At 52.3% G+C, this 20,190-nt stretch overlaps 1 protein-coding gene across 2 annotated transcripts in view; it reads right to left on the minus strand.

Annotated features, from left to right (window-relative positions):
- Positions 1-731: 731 nt before the first annotated feature.
- ABCG1 (ATP binding cassette subfamily G member 1) overlaps positions 732-20,190 on the minus strand; it is a 67,236-nt gene continuing 47,777 nt past the window's right edge. Inside the window, exons 5-15 of one of the 2 annotated variants that reach the window (XM_004429627.3) lie at positions 19,002-19,052; positions 15,317-15,462; positions 14,904-15,027; positions 13,748-13,862; positions 10,806-10,954; positions 10,530-10,631; positions 9,426-9,594; positions 8,451-8,551; positions 8,195-8,353; positions 6,852-6,970; positions 732-5,680 (exon numbers count right to left, since the gene is read on the minus strand). In XM_004429627.3, the coding sequence (XP_004429684.1) occupies positions 5,452-5,680; positions 6,852-6,970; positions 8,195-8,353; positions 8,451-8,551; positions 9,426-9,594; positions 10,530-10,631; positions 10,806-10,954; positions 13,748-13,862; positions 14,904-15,027; positions 15,317-15,462; positions 19,002-19,052 (1,464 nt within the window). In that variant the 3' untranslated portion in view covers positions 732-5,451. Of the gene's footprint in view, positions 5,681-6,851; positions 6,971-8,194; positions 8,354-8,450; positions 8,552-9,425; positions 9,595-10,529; positions 10,632-10,769; positions 10,955-13,747; positions 13,863-14,903; positions 15,028-15,316; positions 15,463-19,001; positions 19,053-20,190 lie in introns of both variants that reach the window. The other variant, XM_004429626.3, reaches the window with a different exon arrangement.

Below are 20,190 nucleotides of genomic sequence, written 5' to 3' on the forward strand. Positions count from 1 at the left end.
TCTTCCTGCCCAGGAGGTGTGGATTTTAAGTTCAGGCTGAACCAAGCTTGCAATCATGAAAATTAGACTGTGCAATGGGGCCACGGGACTCCCCCATTTCTTCCCCGCTTCTGGTCCCAGGGAGGCCCCAAACACAGACCTCAGAAGCACCTGCCTTTGCAGAGAGTGATTATATCAGAGGAACATTCCTGATGTGAGAGGCCAAGTACAGTGGCCCAGAAGGACCAGGACTTTGATGTAGGCTGGACTGCAGGAGGCGGGGTGGTCTGCAGAGGAGGGGGGTACAGCGGGAGAAGAGAAGGGAGCTGGTGGGCCGGCACGCATTGCCATCAGGAGCTTGTCTCACACTGGGGTGCTCCTTGACTGTGCACGCCACCCCTCTCTCCCTGTCCCTTAAGGGGACTGCAGGGCCATCGGATCTGTGACTCTGCCCAGCCCTGCTCTCTGCTCTGTGTCCCAGGTGGGAGGGAAGCCTGGTCTGACAGCCCGGCCTAGCACCACTGCCCTTGGAAGTCCTGGCTCTGGGCACGTGTACCAGCCGAAGCCCGGGGAGCTGGTGAGCTAACGCAACACGGAACCCCGGGCTCCTTCTGGGTCCTGCTCACGTCGACTCTGGAGGCCAAACCTGAGGGGTGCTTTATCATAGCAGCTGCCTCTACAGAGGCCGGGGCCTGAGAAATGGGCCTCCCAGAACACCACAGCAGCAAACGAGGGAAGTCTCTCTGGTGGAACCATCCCCCAAGTGCCCGTGTCCAGGGGACCATCTCGAGTGTGGAGAGGACTGGATGAGATGGCATGGGCCATGTGCATTTGGGGCCTCGGCACTTTTTGAGGCTGAGGCCGACGTGAACAAGGCAGGAAGAAGTGCTTGAGGAGTCTGGGAGAACGGAGGGGAAACACAAAACTTTAAGACAGTTCGACATAAAACATGACGGTTTCCGAGAGAGAAAGGTGATGATTTACCATCGGGTTAGACCAGAACACCACACAAAAAAGCAGAACTCTCACTAGACCGCCAACAAATCTAATCAAAATACCACCTAAAAATTCATTTTACCTGGTATGATTCAAGCAAATCATTTTGAGTTTGAAGCATTTAACACTGAACACAAGTAAAAAGTTTCATATAAAATATTTTATTAGCAGTCTTTATTTATTAAAAGTATCTAACTTAAATTCACACCCTCCAGGTGCTTCGTTTCACGTTTTGTCACATTCTAATTTTCCTGGCATCTGATGAAAGCCTTAATGAGGTTCGACTACACTTTTACCATCTGCACGATAGGCGTGAAGGGAGGGAATTTTTCCTTTCCTTCTTGGAGTAAAGGACGAGCGAGGATTTAGAGATGAAGGAAACACCACAGAGTAACACTATTAGATACACACCTGGAGCAAGCCTGCACATGCACACACACACACACGCACACACCCTCCCTAGGCCACGCTGACCCACAGGCGTGCTGCATTAGGAAGCTAAGACCTGGCGAGGGCAGAGGAAGGCACCTCTTCGCTGAGACAGGAGTAAGCCCGGCCCCACAGGCCAGCTCGCGCACCTCTGTGCAAGGTGATTGAGGGGCAGGGGCGTGGGCCACCCTCCCATCTCAGCTATCTGTTTGGTGACAGCAAGTCCAGAAGGAAAAGCCACTAAACTAGTATTGCACATTATACCAACAAAGGATGGATTTTCATATACACTTCTACAGTATGAACAGGAAGCGACACAGCAAAGCAAAAAAAATAGAGACCTCGGGGCCAGACTGGGGCTCGAATTCCAACTCCGCTCTCTCCCGGCCCTGGGACCCGGGAACTCCTGACCCTCTCCTGGCCGGGGCATTCTGCATCTGCGGGATGAACAGAGCGAGGGGGTCATGGGCCCCCTCCCGCAGCCTGCACTGGAGGGCAGGCCCCGTGGGGGCAGGTCCGCATCTATTTCCCTCCCCTGAGCCCTCAGGGCTTGGGACAGCACCAAGCACGTGGGGATGGGTTGATAAACGTGTGCTGAGCGAGTGAAGGAACAGAGGGATGCGTAAGGCACCCAGTGCAGCACCTGCACCGCTCGGCAGGAAGGATGCTCAGTGCCCGGAGCGCAAGGCTTTCTCTCATCAGGGAAACAACCACGGTGATTTCCGCCTCATGGATGCAGCCTGTGCCTGCCCTCCTGGCAGTGCTTTTGTCAGGGTGGGAAACGGCCTCTTTGGGGATTTCTAGGATAGGTTTTTAACCTAAAAGCTGATGTCCCATTTCCTGGAGCTGAAGGCCCCTCCCTCAAGGTCAAGTCTTCAGATTCCAGCATCTTCCACGTAAAAACATTCACACGGGTTTCTTCCCTTCATGGGGAGAGCCTCCCACTTCACCCATGCAGGAACTTCCCAAGAATTTAATTCTCTAGCTGACCTTCAGCGAGAGGAGGAGAAGGGGAGGCACAAAATGCTCTGAAATGTGGGCAGAGGGGAAAGGCTCCCAGGATGGGGCTGTCAGCAAAGACCCAGGCCCTGAAGCTGTCTCGGGGCAGGAATGGTGGCTGGACCCCATGGTGCTCCCCTTTCTCTCCTGACAAGCTTCCCTGAAAAATGTTCGTCTATGGAGTTCCATTTTTACCTCTACCAACACTGGAGAGGTTGCGCATCCTTTATCCAAGTTTTAATCCTTCCTTCTAAGTGAAGAAGCGCCATCAGAGATGAAAAGAATATTTGAGTCATTACATTCAGAAATTGCTCCAAAGAATTAGATATGGGAAGCTGGCCGGGTTTAAATTCCAATGTCTGGAGGACAGCACATCATCACCTACCTCTTAACCACAACTACTTAGAAAAATAAATCAGTAAGTTGCTTGGATGTTATCTTAGGCCATTGGAATAAGAGGTTTTGTCAAACTACCCTACAACAAATGGCAGCATTATTAACCCATTATGAGATGAGAGTGAGGGGTGGTTGCTGATATGTGAAGAGGGATGAAGGGATCATCTTAGACTGACCCATCCTCATCCCACATGGCTCTGGGTCTTCCTGAGCAAATTCTCCTGTGCTGGTGACTTCAGAATACTCGCTATAAGCCATTAGCATCCTTTACAAAATAGCCGTGTTCCTTTGCACATGCATTTCCCTTCCCACAGCCCAACAGTCCTCTCGTCCCCCACGATCTGCCCTTTGGGAGGACCTGCATCCGTTCCTCACCTATTCAGGGACGAATATAATCTGTTAACAGTGGAAAACGGAAATGCAGGGAGCACGAACTCCTAGGGACATAATTCCTTCCGAGGGCTTATGTGTGCTTGGAAGCCAGATTTTAAATCCAGGGTATCTCACTGTTTCCTTCCAAAATTGCTGAGATACAGCACCCCGGGCTCCACGAATGAGATGGAGCTGCCTGTGGAGTGAAGATGGTCGGCCCAACAGAGTGCGGCTCCTGCGCTCTCATCCTTCTTAGGGTCACAGACCCGCAACTGGAAGGACTCACCCGGAGGGAAGGAGTCTTTAAATACTGACCTCATCTGATGTAATTCTGAGTCCCCAGCAAGGACTTTCTCTTCTTTCCAACTCTGTATTTCACCAGGCTGTTCCTACGGGGGTCTTCCTCTGTGTGGTGTCCTACAAGCAAATCTATCTTGAAATTATATGAGGACTTCTATAAAGGCTAAGTGTGACCCTGGTTACACTTACTGGAAGGCAATGCCACACTGGTGTAAAATAAGCAAACTTAAAATTATGTTTTGATGTATCTCAACTGCATTTACTAAAAAGGATCTAAAGGTGAAAAAGTTATCTCTAAGCGTTTGCAAATCAAATCCACATGTAAGTACAATTTGGACTCTTCTCATTCTCTTAAAGTTGGAAATAAGAGCTTCAGGAAGACAACTGAGGAAGCTCAGAACTTTATAGAGCTGAACACGGCCTTGAAAACGATCTAGGGTGACTATTTACAGCTAAAGAAACTGAGGCTCAGAGAGGTTAATGAATTTGCCCACAAAAATACAACCTTTCCTTAGGAGACCCCAGTTTCAGGATAATGATAGCCTAGAAGGGGAAGTAATTCCGTTGTCCTTCAGATAACCTTCTTTAGCCAGAATCACTTTCCCCCCTGTAGTCACACTGCCTCTGATGGCTGAAGAGCACACAGGCACCCTGTTATGAAGTCAAAGGCCGTCTACCCTGCAGATGGGCCCACCGTTCCCGACCTAGAGGGATTCACTTATGTGATTTCGTCACTGGGAAGAAGGAATTTCCGGTCTTCGAAGTCTACACAAGCCCACCATTGAGAAGGTGGTGCAGCTGAGATGCTGCAGAATGCAGACTTGGGAGATGGACTCACCCACGGCTCTAGTGCATTGCTTGATGGCGCTGCAAACGCCCCGGCCACACTAGGTCTCCGTGGGTTTCCTGCAAAGGCCTTAGATGCTAATGAAGGCTCAGCATCTTCCCTCTTGTGCAGGTAGCTCCTCTTTCACCCCTTGCACCTGCACAACCCTCAACATTCCTGCCTGGAATCTCCCTCAGCCCAGCTTTCCCAGGTCCAGTGGAGGTAGCTGATGTAACATACGAGGAAACAGAAATGTTTGCACAACACAAACAGGGTTGATCTTCTGGAGTATTTTTAGGCAAAATTAAGGTGCTCAGAAAGTTAGAAAAAAGAAACAATATATTTTGCTTAAAATAAGATGCATGGGGTAAATAAAAGACTTGGAAAGAGTTGGCCAATTACACCTTACAATGTTTTGTATAACTCTTTTAAAATTTCTGCAGGGCTGAGCGCATACAGTTCCAAAGTCCGCCTTCCTGGCACCTGCCTCTGCATCTTACACAAGTTCTGTCCCTAAACGAGACCAGCTCCACGACTAAGTTTAACTCCTCGTATCTCTAAACAAAGTATGTTAGTTACCCTGAATAATTTTCTTCAACAGGTACTAAAAAGACACAGTTTCTTAAAATGAATGAAATCTATCAACTTTTGGCTTGGAAAATGACTTCTCCTTGGAAAAAGAGACAAATCGTAGAAAGATGAAGCTATTAAAACAACAGTCATAAAATGGAATCACGCCATGCCTTGCCTCTCTCCCCCGACATCTAACTGCACAGTGATCAGCCAAGAAGCTGCTGGAATGCCCCATCCAGGACCAGCGTTACCAGAAGGAGGAACTCGACCAAGGAAGCCTCTTGTCACCAGCTTTGTTGCAGTTTTAAACTCTGCCCCAGTTGTGGTATCTTAAAATTCTGCATGTGAAAAAAAAACCTTCCTACATCTTCTTCCTAGTTAAAGCTAGAAAGGGTAATGGAGAGAAGACCCATCCCAGCTGGGCGGAGGAGTCAAACACGTGACACCCGCGAACCAAACGTGGCTTCTAGGGGTTGGGTCACCGTGGTCTCTGTGTCCGTGGCACAGGCTTGCCGCCACGATTCTAGCAGTGGCCCTTGGCCACAATGTCTCATTTTCCTCTCTCCTGGCATTCAGCTGTTTTACCTCTCTGCCCGGATTTTGTACCTCAGGACAAAATAGGCAATGAGGCGCAGGGAGATGAAGAAAACGCCCAGGACGATGAAGTCCAGGTAGAGTTTGGCGTTTTCCACGTCCAGTTCTCTCAGAATGGCCTCTGACTTCTGGAAGTGGCACGTCTCGTCGATGTCGCAGTGCAGATCTTCTCGGTCGAGGCCATAGATGGAGAGGATGACCCCTTCGAACCCGTACCTGAGGAGGAAAGCGCCGAGGATGAGCAAGGCTCTGAACCCGCCGGCCAGGCGGACTCCCTTTATTCCCCACTCCGCCTCCGTTGGTGGAGGGTCAAGTATCGCCCACGGAAATACTTCTGAACTCCTCAACTTCTTCCTAAGATAAACACGTGCAACAGCTTGACTGGGTTTTCTCCAATTTTGCTTCCTCCAGAGTCTCCACCAAAAACCCAAAGTGAACGAAAAGTAGGTATTTGTTGAGTGATGAAATGGACCGGAAAACACTGTGATTACTTCTGATATTACATACTTCTTTTAACCGTTAGATGTAATAAAAGGCTTGATAGCCTTCCAAGGGCTTTAGAGCATTGAAATAAAACATTTCTGCACCATCTCTCGTTCTGTTCCGGCCCTACGTTGTCAGAACAAAGCCACGAATTTTGGGAAGAAAGACATGGGTTTCTGATTTCGTGGTGTTGGAGCAGGCATAGATTGCTGAAACTCTGTACAAATGCTTTGTTTCAATTTTGTTTTCCTGAACAATATACCTGGGTCTGAACTGACATTCTAGAAAAGAAAAGCTGATTCCCAACCTCGGATCTCGGCTGTCACATGGAATAGCTACAGCTGGGGAGAAAAGCTTTAAAGATGGGCACGGCCTACCAAGGGCCACCATGCCCAAGAACCCCAGAACAGAGAGGGTGAAATCTGATCGCCCAAGTGCCTGAGGCACCAGAACATTCTTGTGCAAATATATAAGGATGTTTAAAACACGACTCGTTTTCCACCGGATTGCTTATGAAGGTTTTACAAATATTCAGAGCCTTGTTGTAAGCAGTGTTTATTCCAGAGAGGAATGAAGTTCCTAAAAGATGGAAACACTCCCCCCCAAGGCAGCTCCCCAAAACATGCAGAATATGGGGTCCACCATGGCTCCTTCAGGGCATGGATTGCTAGGATTTATTTTATCCTTGGGGTGTGTGTGCATACGTGTGTGTTGGTGAGGGTAGGGTACACAAAACCAGGAAAAAAATAAAAGGCATCCATAACCTTGAATTCACGACCTAGGAATCACGCCAGCATTTAGCTGACAGCCAAGAAGTGGCTTTTGTGAGCGTCTGCACTTTAACAAAGTCCCCTCCCTCTGTCTTTGGAAAGTTCCCGACCTATAAAGGCTCCCCATACGCTACCTGACGTAGGAGATGTAAGACATCCACTGCAGGTAAGTCGGGATGGTGTCAAAGCTGACGAAGAATCCTGAGAAGAGGAGGACGGGGATGGCCGTCACAGGACCCACGAAGGTTGCCACCTGGTGGGGGACAGAAAGGGAACTTACTCAGAGGGAGCAGGTGGGCAGTCCCACCCAACCTCCTCCTCAGGTAGCCCCGGAGGCCATATTGTACGTTCCTGGACAGTCACTTGGATAGCTGGGAAAGAGACAGAGTGTTCAGGATGGGTCATTCAAGGGCCAGGACGGCGCTGAGCAGTGTCTTGTTTCTGAGTGAGCAGCCTGGTCTCTGGCACAGGGAGGTGCTGAGATTTTGTGGCTGGAGGCTCAGCTGGCCCCAGCAGAGGGGATGAAGGTAGAAAAGAGTAAAGCCCCCGCAGAGCAGTGGCAGGGCGGCTTCTGGGAATGGTAATGAGGGAGCTTAATGTTGGGGGACACAGCCATCCGAGGAGCTGATGTATCCGAAGGAGGAAGGGGCAACGAGTTTACTGTGGCTGGTGCGAGCCGAGCACTGTCTCTGGCCGTCGGCTATGCGACGGCACCACGGATGAGGGGGCTGCCCCAGAGGCTGAGCAGCGGGCTCTGAAGGTGGAAACAGGAGTCCATCACACCCAGCAGAGGATGTCGAGAGGCCTCAGGGGTACATGATTCACCAGAGTCTTGGCTTTGGTTTGTAAGGATCGGACTGGCCTGAGCACCCTAAAGCCACAGAGGTGGAGAAGCCCCATAGGCACACAGGTTTGGCAGGTTGGGACGGGGTGTATCAGGTGTCTAGAAGAGGCACATGGAGCCCCAGAGAGCACATGGGAGGACTGCGGGGGGCGGGTGGGAGCGGGGAGTCCAATGGAGACTCTGAGCGACGGCCGAGTGGATCCCGCGGGAGGCAACAAAATGTAGGCGCCAAGAGCTTGGCCCCTGAGCCAGCTGTGTGACCCTGACCAGATCAGGCTGCCTCTCTGGGCCTCAGTCTCCCCACCTGTAGAATGCGGATAGCACAGTGCCTAACTGGTGGGTGTACGGGGGATTAAATGAGCTAATATTCGGTGAGATCAGCACCTGATATACACTAAGTGCCACATAAGGACACCCGCTATTGTCAGTTTGCCCATCCTGCCTAGCCAGGACAAGGCGACTCCTTCCCTGGGGATCAACCTGGTGAGGCCAGGCCAGGAAGTCAGGGCAGAATCAGGAGGAGGGGTCTTAGGGAGGAGGGCGGGTCTGAGCTCCACCAGGGCAGCAGCCCCCCCACCCCACCCCCGTCTGCCAAGGTGGGGAAGGAAGGCCCGTCCCGCGCATGGCTAGTACCTGCAGGGACGTGGAGGCAGCTCCGATCAGCAGGCCCAGGGACTGCGCCACCAGCGAGGTCATGGTGCCCAGCGCGGCAAACAGGACGAACCGCACGGCGTCGGAGGGCTGCGACGTCATCCAGTACACGATGCTGCAGTACGCCACGGGGAACATGATCTGCAGACACAGCACTGTCACCCTCCCGCAGAACTCGGTGCCACCCGCCCCGTCCTCCAGGGTATGACGGAGAAGTCACGTCCCTTCCCGCATGTACCTGAAAGGGGACATCGGCCATGGTCTTGGCTAGGTAGTAGGCCTTCAGGCTGTACCAGTAATTCAGGTGTTCTCGAAGAAACACGCCCATCTCCAGGGGAACTAGGAGACGGGAAAACGGAAAAGGGCGTCACGCAGACGTACCTAGAGCGCCAACAGGTGACTGTGCTGAACTCTTAGTGCCCCACGCGGCCCAGGATGCGGTGTGGGCCTTCCGACACTTACCGGACTGAGAGTTTGAATGGAAAGATGTTGAACGATTTACTAGCCTGGAAAAATTGCCGACCATTTTTCTAACTTGAAGAGCCATTCAGCAGAGGACATTTACACGGATGCTGCTATTTCAGTGATTAGCACAAGAATTTGCTACTAATCTTATTCTCACTGAGTGACTGTGACAATGTGATTCCTTCCCATGGGCAAGACCTCAAAAGCTGGTCTTGGAAATTCAGGGCAGTTTAGCGGGGAGGCCTTGTAGGGAAGAGGCGTTTATGCTGGAGTTCTGCAGAAGCAACAGCTTTCTACACTGTCAGTCTGAAGTGACCAGGGGAACACTACTTTGCAAGTAATCTAGAATTGCACAGAAATCCATCCACAACAGCTTCATCCACTCACAAGCTTGGCCGTACCAGGGATTTCTTAATAACTGAATGAGGTAACTCTTAAGCAATAGAATTTGAGGGGTTCCTGATTAGAAAACCTGTTAGAAATCTCTCTCTCATCAGCCTTCCACCATTCTTAAAAGTCTTCCATTAGTGATTCATTCCTTTGGTTTAAACATCATATGTATTTTCTTGTCTAACAGAAAATATAATACCTACATCCGTCAACAAAGAAAATGGTATTTTAATAAAACAAGACGCTACGTGTTCAGAAAACTCATCTACCAGCCAAGCCATGACCTTGGTCCCCCATTGATGGGTCGGAATCACAGATCACGAAGGGGAGGGGGGTCTGTGGTCATTCAGGCACTCACATGTAAGAACAGTGGGCATGAGGGCCGCGAACATGAGGAACAGCATGGAGAAGAAGAGGAAGCCCGAGTTACTCAAGACCTTCTTGGCTTCATTCCCAATCCCCAGGTAGAGCAGGCCGATGAGGAGGCCGATTCCAATGTGAGAGGTGATCCGGAGGTGCGTCAGGACCTGGGGGCAGACGTGGGTCTTACTCGGGGACGTGCGGGGGTCGGGTAGTGGAAGAACTACGGGGCCAAGGCCTTTGGAAGCATCGACCTCTGATCTCCTCCAGAAAAACAAGCCCCCAACCCTAAACCAATTCAAACACACACACTTGCACGCGCAGGGCAGCATTTTATGGCTGTTAAAACAGAAGGAATGGTTCAAAAATGGCAAGTAAGGGCAGTCCACCTTCAGAGGAGGGGACAAGTGAAAACAATGATTGGGGTGGGGGACAAACAATGGACACAGCAGAGGACCACCCTCAATGAGCTCCGGCCTGGGTTGCTACAAGCCCCTCCATCTTTCAAACTAGGTCCCAGAGGCCCCCGGAGCATTCGAGCCTTCCTAGGCAGGCTGCTAGGTTGTCCCCTTTAAAGGGTGGATATTATCACGGATCCCGACCATTCACCAGCTCCTTCCTGATGAGTCTCTGTACAACCCGCCAGTGCCCTACGCCTTCCAGTGCTTTCTTGAGGGAACAAAACACTCCCTGACATCAAGCTTGGCCACATGCCTTGCTCTGGCCAATGGAACAAGACCACCAGTGACAATTTGCCACCTTGAACCAGAAGTTTTAAGAGCTGCCATTTGGTTTCTCTCTTGCACTTTCCCTTTGCCATGTTCCAGAAAGGAGCTGTTCCTCCATTCTGGGTCCCAGGATGAGAAGACATGTGGGACAGGGCCACAACCCTCAGATGCCAACACGTAACACAAGCAAGACATAAATATTTACTGTTATAGACGCTGGCATTTGGGGAGTGTTTGTTACTGCGGCATCACAGAATGAAAGGTGACCAATGCAAAGGGAGGAAAAACAATCTGAAAGGTCACTCAGGAGGAATCAACCAGAAGATGACCCCACAGCTTCCTTGGCCAGGAGAGAATATTGGAAACCACCGTACCGAATCCCTCATGATGCTGAGGAAAGTCCTTTTGAAGAGGATGCAGAACTGGGTGAGGCAGCTGGCCGAGAAGCTGTGACAGCCTTCCATGGAAGTGGAGTCCTGAGGAGGCAGCCAAGCAGGGACAAGAGGTGAGCCTCCATCCCCGCCTACCTCTCCTCCTGGCTAACAAAGAGCTCCCACATGGCAGGGGGCAGGACGCAGCACGCGCTCTCCCCCGGGGTCCGGGAGTTCCATTACCTTTCTCAACCCCTCCAATCGCTTTGCCTGCTTTACCTCTTCAGAGGGCCGGTGCCAAAGAAAAGGGGTCACCTCGGCGTCGCTCCCCGGCTCTCTCCTGTAGTCCGAGTCGCACATGCCCTCCCGGACGGCTCTCACCAGGCGGCTGTTCTGATCACCGTACTCGCCGGACGCCACCTCCATGACTGCACAAGACACAAACGGGGTCAGCCCCAGGCCCAGGACAGGCGCCCCGACACCGCTGATGTGTCCCGAAGGCCTCTTGCATTTTGCAACAACGTAGTCGTTAATCTAGCGGGAATAGTTTTAGCTGATCATGTAGACGCTGCATGCTGATGAGATGATAAAATCATTGAGCAACCAGTGTCCTCTCGGCTCTAAACCCCCAGCAAGGCCAGTTCTCACGGCAGGAGCGTGGGAATGCAAATACGGAGTGTGAGGTCAGAGAGCCTGAGAAGCAATTAGCTCGTGCATCTATTAACGTATTCATCCAGCCAGTGTTTATTGAATGCCTGCTACGGGCACGCAAGCATCAGAGCTGGAGCTGGGAGATGAGCAGAACGGAGCAGGATTCCCATTTGGAGAGCTCACATTTCGTGTTGGGGTGGGGTGTGAGTGACGAGCTGTGGCAGTTCTTCGGGACCATGGAGAAGTCCTGGGGCCACAGGGTGACCTTGGCACCCTGGGAACATTGAGGTCTGGGAACATCAGCCCCACCTCTCAGACCCCCAGGGAGCTTATCCTCCGCTGTCCCTCCTTGGCCCTGGGTCTCACTCCTCCTCTGCACTCCAAACTCGTTCAAGGTCCCACTCTGCCTCATTGTCTGTCCTGGTTCCACACTCCCATGGCAACTGCTCCCCTTCCTGTCGCCGACCCGCTCACTCCCAGTCTATCTGCCCTCCCCTTCCCCACGTCCCCCCTTGTGTACGTCCCAGCCCCTCACCTCAATACCATTCTTGCTAATGCCCACAGTCCCCGGGGCCTTGGTTTATCAGCACTGTCCTCCGGCAAAACCAGCTATCTGTTTTCCCCGAGCCTGAACCCAGGCGGCCAAGCCCTCCTAAATCCAGTCATAAACCAGGACAGGTTGGCCCCACCAGATCGTCATTGTCAATGACGCCACGGAAGCCCAACACTGCCCTCTCCACTGGTCACTCACACCCACCACTCTCTCCTCAATTCCAGCCCCCTCTTCAGGTGACACTGAGGGAATAGAAGCCACCAGAAGGGACCCACCCTCACCTTTCTAGGACCTCCCCAAAGTCCCCTGTGCCCTATTTCTTCTCCTCCCTCCATCCTTCCCTCTAAGTTCTCACTTGTTTGCAGGCCACGGACCTACCGCCCTCCCCCTGCTCAGCAGCACCCGTCGCTGACCATCCTCTCTCTCATGAACAAATATGCAACTATAAACAGGACCGCCCCACTGCCTTTTCAATACATTCAAGTCCTTCCCTAATGAAGCTCTCCCTCCCTCTCATCTCCTTCCAGTTCACCATGCTCTCGCTCCTCTTTGTCGTAGCCCATTTCGTGTAAGAGAGAAGGATTTCCCAGGAACAGTGTCTCATGGAGTACAATCTGGGAGATGATGTAGAAAACAGGAGTCCCGGGAGTGGTGTGGCCAGATGTTTGAAAGAAAAACAACTGAGCGAGAACGGCTGATGACTGGGGGACCAAGGAGGAGGGTTGTAGCAGGTTGAATAGTGTCCCCTGAACATTCGTGTCCACCTGGAACCTCAGGATGTAGCCTTATTTGGAACAGGTTCTTTGCAGATGTAATTAGTGATGGATCTTGAGATGAAATTATCCTGGATTTAGGGTGGGCCCTGAATCCAATCACTGGTGCCCTTATAAGAAGAGGAGAAGACACAGAGAGAAACAGAGAGAAAAGCCATGTGAAGACAGAGGCAGAGATTGGAGTGACACAGCCACAAGCCAAGGAATGCTGGAGTCACCAGAAGCTGGAAGAGGCAAGAAAGGACCCTCCCCTAGAACCTTCAGGGGGAGCACGGCGCTGCTGACATCCTGACTTCTGGGCGCCATAACCGTGGGAGAATGAACTTCTGTTGTTTCAGGCCTCCCAGTGTGTGGCTCTGTGTTACGGTAGCCCCAGGAAGGCAGGACGCAAGCAAGGACTTGACCCAAGTACAGTGGCCAAGGGGAACAACAGGACCGGGTGGGGGGTGTGTGAGCACTTGGAGGTCTAGTTAATATGAAGTTTGAGAGAAAGAGAAAGCAAGAGCAATGCCAAGATCTCCCACTTGGAGAGTGGGGTGAAGGGGGAGCAGATCTGACGGGAGGGAGGGGGAGCTGGTTTCCGAGACATGAAGAGGCTGTCGCGTTTGCTGATAGATGGGTAGGGTAACATATGGTGGAGAAGTGGTGCTGAGCATGAAGGTCTGGTGGGAAAGTGATGTCTGCCGGCGGCATCAATGCCCTGGAGGGTGTGAGCTGAGAAGAGAAGGCAGAGGAGGAGCCCTGGGAGCACCATCAGCGTAGAAGGTATGAGCTCATAAATTGCATGGCCTGTGCGAGTGATGATGCAATCGGCTGCTAAGCGCCACGGCCCGCCAACCTCGGGACCTCCACGTCAAGAGAAGTAACTCAGACCATTAACATGGTCTCTGGACTCCGAGGGTCACCTTTTTTGTTATATTTAGTCAAAATTTAAATCGGCATTTTAACATCTCCATTAATTAATGCAAAAGAGCTGTTTTATTTTTTAAAGGTTATTTCTTTTCAGAATAACACAGCAAAGTGTTATAGCAAGCTCCCTTGCTATAGTTCTCAGATATTTTATCTGGAGGAAAGAAAACCTCTTTTTATCTGTTAGTAAAAGTTCCACCACAGGATGGCACTTGGGCCATCTGTGGAATATTCAAGTAATTCCCAATTTGGGGGCTTCAGGTAAAAGTGGAAACCCACTAAGAGTGGAAAAGACCCCCTTTATTTTCCTTCTTTCTGGTCAAGGCTTTACTTACCAAAATCAGCAGGGTTGTGGTAGGTTGGGCAGTTCAGACCTAAATCCCTCAAATACGGTACAAGGTTTGAGACTTTTCCCCGGTACACGCATTGTCCTTGACTAAGGACGTAAAGCTGGAAAAAAGTAAGAAGAGGAAAAAGATCAACAATGCCTTCCTCTGTAAAGCAACAGGAGCTCTCCACCCATCCACCCACTCATCCACCCATCTATCCATCCACCCATTCACCTACCCGCTCACTCATCCATCCATCCCTCCATCCACCCACCTATCCATCCACCCATCCATCCATCCATCCACCCACCCACCCATTTACCCATCCATCCACCCACCCATCCACCCACCCACACACCCATCCACCCACTCATCCACCATCCACTCATCCACCCACCCATCCACCCATCCACCCACCCATCCACCATCCACCCATCCACCCACCCATCCACCCACCCACCCATCCATCCACCATCCATCCCTCCATCCATCCACTCATCCATCCACTCATCCATCCACCCATCCATCCATCCACCATCCATCCCTCCATCCATCCACTCATCCATCCACCCATCCGCCCATCCATCAATCCATCCATCAATCAATTTCTCTCTCTCTCTTAGGGGCTTTACACGACCTCCCAAGGACTCTGTTAAAGTTCCAAGGGAAATCCATGATAAGTCAGGGAAGACTGAGGATATCACACGGCCAGGAATTCTCTTATTATATTGTTTTTTCCCCCCTCACACTAACCACCTGCTTAGGAAAGATTTTGGAGCTATACACATCTCATCCCTTGGGACTTTTTTTTTGCTCCTAACAATATCAAAACCGAAGATTTATAAAAAAGAAGATATTGTGCAAATATCAAAACTTGCCATTTAATTCCATAAAATAGGTGTTCCCCCATTGTAACGGGAGGAGGGGAATGAAGTCGTAGCAATGTCAGTGGCTCACCCAAGACCCCATAGCTGGACACCAGCCCCAGGGAGAGAACACTGGCCAGCTCTTCCTCCCCCTTCCACCCTGCCACCTTAGCTGCTTATGGCTCTAAAGTCTTATGAAACATAACACTTAAGGCCACTCAAAATGAAGACACCCCCGTGAACTCCCGGGAAGCTGTGAGTACCCGGGATTCGGTTTCACAGCAGGGCTTGCATACCTGGTCGAACAGCTCGAAGAGCTTGGCGCTGGGCTGGTGGATGGTGCAGATGATAGACCTCCCTCCTTGAGCCAGTCCTTTCATCAGGGAGACCACCTGGAAGCAGGAGGCGCTGTCCAGGCCGCTGAAAGTCAAGGGGCACCATGAAATGCCTGCGGGACGCCCAAACCGTACCCCATACTCAGAGCACATTGGGTAGGTCTGTGCATGCGAGCCTGAGCCCATGGATGTCTCCTAGTCTCAGACAGCGAGAGGGAGGTAAATCAGGCCTCTGCTCTGTGACCCTGGAATGGAAGGCAAAAAGACGAGGCAGGCAGAGCACACGCCTCCCCCTTTGGAGGCTACAGTAAGGCCCCCGGTACTAACTGCTGGCGGAGACAGCAGGGGCTCTTCCCTCCACTGCTCCTGATTACCTGGTGGGCTCGTCGAAGAACATGACAGGAGGGTTGTTCACCAGCTCCAGCGCGATGGCCAGACGCTTCCGCTGGCCGCCCGAGAGGCTTCCTGTCCGCGTGTTGGCACAGGACAGCAAGCCCAGAGCCATCAGGATCTCCTTGACCTGGGGGGGGCAGCAGAGCCAGAGTGGCTGTCAGGGACCGCCCACCACACCTCACCACCTCCAGGGCCCATGTGGAAACACCCACCGCCTCCCCTACCCCACTCGTAGACACATAGGGAAAGACATGCAAATCAGGGCCCACCCCAGGCTGCTGTTGCCAAGTGGCCAGGTGCATTTTGAAGTCCGAAGGTCCTGATTTGGGCCCAGGAGGCTGAGAAGCATGCTGGAGCCAGGCTTCCGCGGGCTGGAGCCCTTGTTCTGCCTCCTGCTGGTGACCTTCACTTGTAAGCGTCACTCGGGGCCCCGGTCAGGGAAGGTATTAATAAACATTTGTAGAATGGGGGACGGGTGGACACATAGATGGACGGATGATCAGGTTTCTGATCAGCACAGAGGGAAGGGCCACGGAATCAAAGTGCTTGGCGCAAGGCTTGGCACTCAGTAAGCATTTAATCGACGGCAGCTATTAACATACTATTACTAACGCACGCAGCTCCTGCAGACACACAACCACACAGGCCAGGCCTCTCGGAAAGACAGAATGGAGCCCCTTCTGCGCTTGTCAATAGGAAAACAAGGTCTCTGATGTGGCAGCAAGGCGATGACACTGCTTAAAGCTGCCACCACCTCCTGCAGTGGCCCCACCCACGTCCGCTCCCGGGAAGCAGGCTGGGCTCTGGCGTACAAACAGTCCGCTGTGCACTGAGCCCTCTCCTTCTGCTCCGGATTATTGATCCAGTATTGACTCAGGGAACAGAATGGTCAGCAGACTTCAGTGCAGGCTCTGGTGCTGGTTTCAGCCGCAGCATTCACAGTCCATCCCAGCATCTTCTCAGAGGTGGCCACAGGGAGGGGAGCTCAGCTGCCGACCTCCCTGCCCCCATGTCAGTCTCACCTCCTGCGGGCAGCCCACCTTGGAGGTCACTCCAGAATTTGCCCAGCCATTGTCCTGGCCTTGGTGGCAATATTGGGCAGACCCCAGTCCAGTGGCTTCTCTGGGGAGATGAGGTCATCCAAAAAGAGAAGGAACTCACAAGAAAGACACTTTGCACTCCAGCTCTTGAACTACTTATGTACGGTCAGTACAAAATGTGGCTTGGTGACAGAAAGAGCCAGGGATCTGCTGCTCCAGGGGCCGGGCAGCAGTTGGGTCAGACAGATCTGGGTTCAAATCCCACTCAGCCTCTCCCTTGCTGATACCAGCTCCACCGCCTCTTCTAGAAGGCACCGCCTTTGAGGGAAACCAACTCAGGAGGAAAGTCAGCGAGGTCGCCCAGAGGAGGCCATCCAGGTGCGGTGGGTGGGGAGGGCTCTTTCTGGCACACTTTCCCTCCCGTGCAGACAGCGTCTGTCGGCTTTCCCAGAACAACCAGGCCATCGCAGTCTTCAGAACCACAGGCCGAAGCTGCGGGATGAAGAGTCACTCTGACTGTTCCAGGCTTGCTTTGGGGCCTCCACAAACACGCACATGCCCCGTCCCGGTCCACCATCTTTCTTCCCAGGGCTCTCCCCTTGTGGCTGAGCATGCCCTCTCCCTGACCTGCCCTCATCCCCCGCGGAGAGGAGGCTGGAGGTGGAGACGAAAGTCGGTGCCTTCCTGTCCCCAGCCTGTCCAACACATGTTCTCCAGTGTTCTCTCAAGAGTGCCGCCCCGCAGGTTGGTTTTGTTTGAAAACTAGTCAGAAAGAACAAACAATGTCCCAGCCCTGGGAGACCTTGCTCCTGAGGAAGCCCCCTTGCTGAGGGCTCTCGAGGGCTGAGGCTACTTTTTTGGGAAACAAGGAAAGCCATGGATAACACATTCTACTATCTGCTGGAACATTCCATTTTATTGTGTTTCCGTGAGATATAAACAATAGAGATCTGGGTCCACGCGGAGGGAAATGAGTCAGGGCATGCAACCAGCGGCTGTTTTATCCTCGAAACAATCACATGATCCTGAGGATGGATTCTTGGGGGAGGTGGAACCTACACAAGGCTGAGAACCAGGAAGAAGGGTCCGCCCGGCCCAAGCTGGGGTTTCCAGTGAAACGGGTGCAGGATCTAAGAACACCTCCAGGCCCTGAAGGGATGGTTTGTTGTCCTGTGCAATCTAGCAGCAAACGAATCTGAAGAGAGGCACAAAGCTCTCACTCCCTTGGGAGGATTTAGCTACATGGTGGCAGAGAAGACTCTTATCAACTTGATGTTTTTGCCCCTGTAAACCCAGCTGAGAGCAGCATGATGCTCTCCTCCAATCGTGTCTTAGGCCAGGCACCTGCCGGACAGGCACACGGGAATGGAGACACCTCCATTCCCAACCAAGACGGCCATCTCCTGCCCGTCCCTTCCACTCGAGCAGGCAGAGCAGGCTCCTGTGGCCCTCCCCTAGGACTCTGATCAGCTACCCAGCTGGGGGCTGGAAGCTGGCTTCTGAAGGTCATGACTTAACAGACAAAGCTGGTGCAGGAGGCAAAAGGCTGGCTGGCTGTGCTCCTCAATCTAGAAGGTCGGCTGAGAAGCACACCCTCGTCCTCCCAGTCCTTCAGCAAAACGTACTTTCCCCAGTTCCCCTTCTCACCGGGAAAGGCTGGTCCATGCGAGTCATACTGCAGGGAAATCATCCCCTGGCCTGCTTACTTAAGGATCACGTCTGTTCTCTGGAGCTCAAAGACGTTAAAGACATCATCTAATGCAGCTTCACGCTGCCCGGAGGGCAGGTGGGGCCTGGCCTTCCGTCCCCTCAATAGACGGAAGCCCAGGGTACCAGAGGCAGTGGCCCAAGGTTATCCAGTGGGTTCTAGGAGGCCAGGGCTGAAGGAGCTCCCCTCCCCGGTGGGCTCAGTTCTGCTTCACCACAGGGTCCCCTCCACGTCAGCAGGTCCCTCTGACCTCCCTCTCAGCTCACCCCCATGCTGTGTGATTCCTGATCTTAAATATACACTGGTCCTCTCCTCACTAAGTGGGGCTTTCCCGCCCACGCTGGGTCTGCTTACCCAGCCTCCCGGCCCCCTGGGGTTTTAGGAAACTGAAAAAAACGATGAAAGGGATGACAATGTCTCAGTCATCCCAGAAACTTGTTTATTTTATTTTTTATAAGGCTGGTTAATAACACATAAGAACCAAATTTCTTCTTGTGCGTGTGTGTGTGGAGGCTGGTTATTTTTAAGTGAATGACTAACCATCTTCATTGTTAGTGTTTTATAAAAGAAAACAACGGAGTAGAAAGCATATTGAACACTAAAAGAGGCAGGGCGCTCGGTCCACCCTGAGGCTGGGTCTCCCGGCCATCTAAGCTTTCAGGCTGGTGTCCTGCCACGTCCTTGCGTGGCAGCGCCTGGATCTGGAAGCAGAAGCTCTGGCTCTTGTGGTGGAGTGGTCACTCCAGGGTCCCAGCCGCCAGGCCAGGGCGCACACTGAGATGTCACCGTCCCCTCCCACACAGAAGACTAGGCGACAAAGCAACACACAAAACCAGCCCCAACAAGTCCCCCAACACACGTTTGCCAAATGGATTTCACACACTTTTCGGACCACTTGAGGCCCAAGCACACACTTACCATCTCCCTTCTGCCTTCGTCCTTCTCCTGGAGCTTCAGATGTGCAGACACCTACAGGGGGCGAGGACCACAGTGTGGAATCGGAACAGACGGCTGTGGGCGGGGCACACCTCACATGCCACACCACAGGCCCAGAGCCCCAGTGGCCCCCGAGCTGCTGAATGATGGAGGTAAACCCTTGGAGGTCCTGGCTTCCACCCTCCCTGGGCTTTAGCAAAGGCGGGATGGGGAGAGCAGTCCACATCGGGTGCCTCCTGTTATCGCAGTGGAATTCTCTGCTGTACCCATGAAAGAAGTCCAATGTGGGCAGTCGAGAGATAAGGAAACCCCAGGCATCAGGGGCCTGAAGACCATTGGTGTCTATTCAGGAATTTCACAAGCCACCTGTTAAACCATTGATAGCTTAACATGATCCATAGTGGGAGGATCTACACCACAGAAATTGGCAGGTGCTGCATATCAGGACTCAGGTTTTGCTGCTATTGTTTTGTTTTGTTGAGATTCTGTTTGCCAGCACACCACTGGGCCCCTGTCCCTGCTTGGTAACACCCTGGTGGCCACCATCACGCCCAGTATCAGCCTTGGTTCTGCTCTGCTGACTTCTCTGCCTGTGGGAGACTAGGAGCCTCAGTTTCCTGTCGGCACAATGATGAGTTAGAACCTGCCCACCCAGTGAGCTAGTGAAGTTTCCGTGAGGACCAGTGAGAGACCGAGACTCAGGGGAGTGGGGTGAAGAGGCCCTGGTCCCAAAGTCAGATGGGCCAGGACCTAGGTTGGCTCAACAGGGCAGCTGCCTGCCTGTGACACTGAGTGTCACTGCTCAGTCCTCCTGGTGGCTGTGAGGTCAGAAGCAGCAGGTGGAAATGCACAACCGATAGCCAGCAGCCAGTATCACCCCTACAGGGGTGGCAGGACCTTGAAAAGTAAAAGGTGCCATTGCCTCAAGCTGAAAGTATGTTTTAGAGGCATTGAGAAAGTCTCAAAGTCAAAATCTAATTTAATTCTGAAAATCAATGGATTTCACAGCAGAGCCTGGCGACAGGGTAGGGGGAGGTCAGAGGTGACAACAGGAGTCACCAATCTTGTCTGCAGAAGAAAGCAGTGATTGAGCTGGAAATCAAAGGGAAGCTTCTCAAACAGGTGACCAAGTGCTTAATTCAATAAATTTCTGAGAAGCTAAGATGAAGGT

This window comes from Ceratotherium simum, chromosome 27, assembly GCF_057802395.1.
Source record: "Ceratotherium simum simum isolate JZ-2026a chromosome 27, ASM5780239v1, whole genome shotgun sequence".
In the NCBI taxonomy this organism is placed as follows: Eukaryota; Metazoa; Chordata; class Mammalia; order Perissodactyla; family Rhinocerotidae; genus Ceratotherium; species Ceratotherium simum.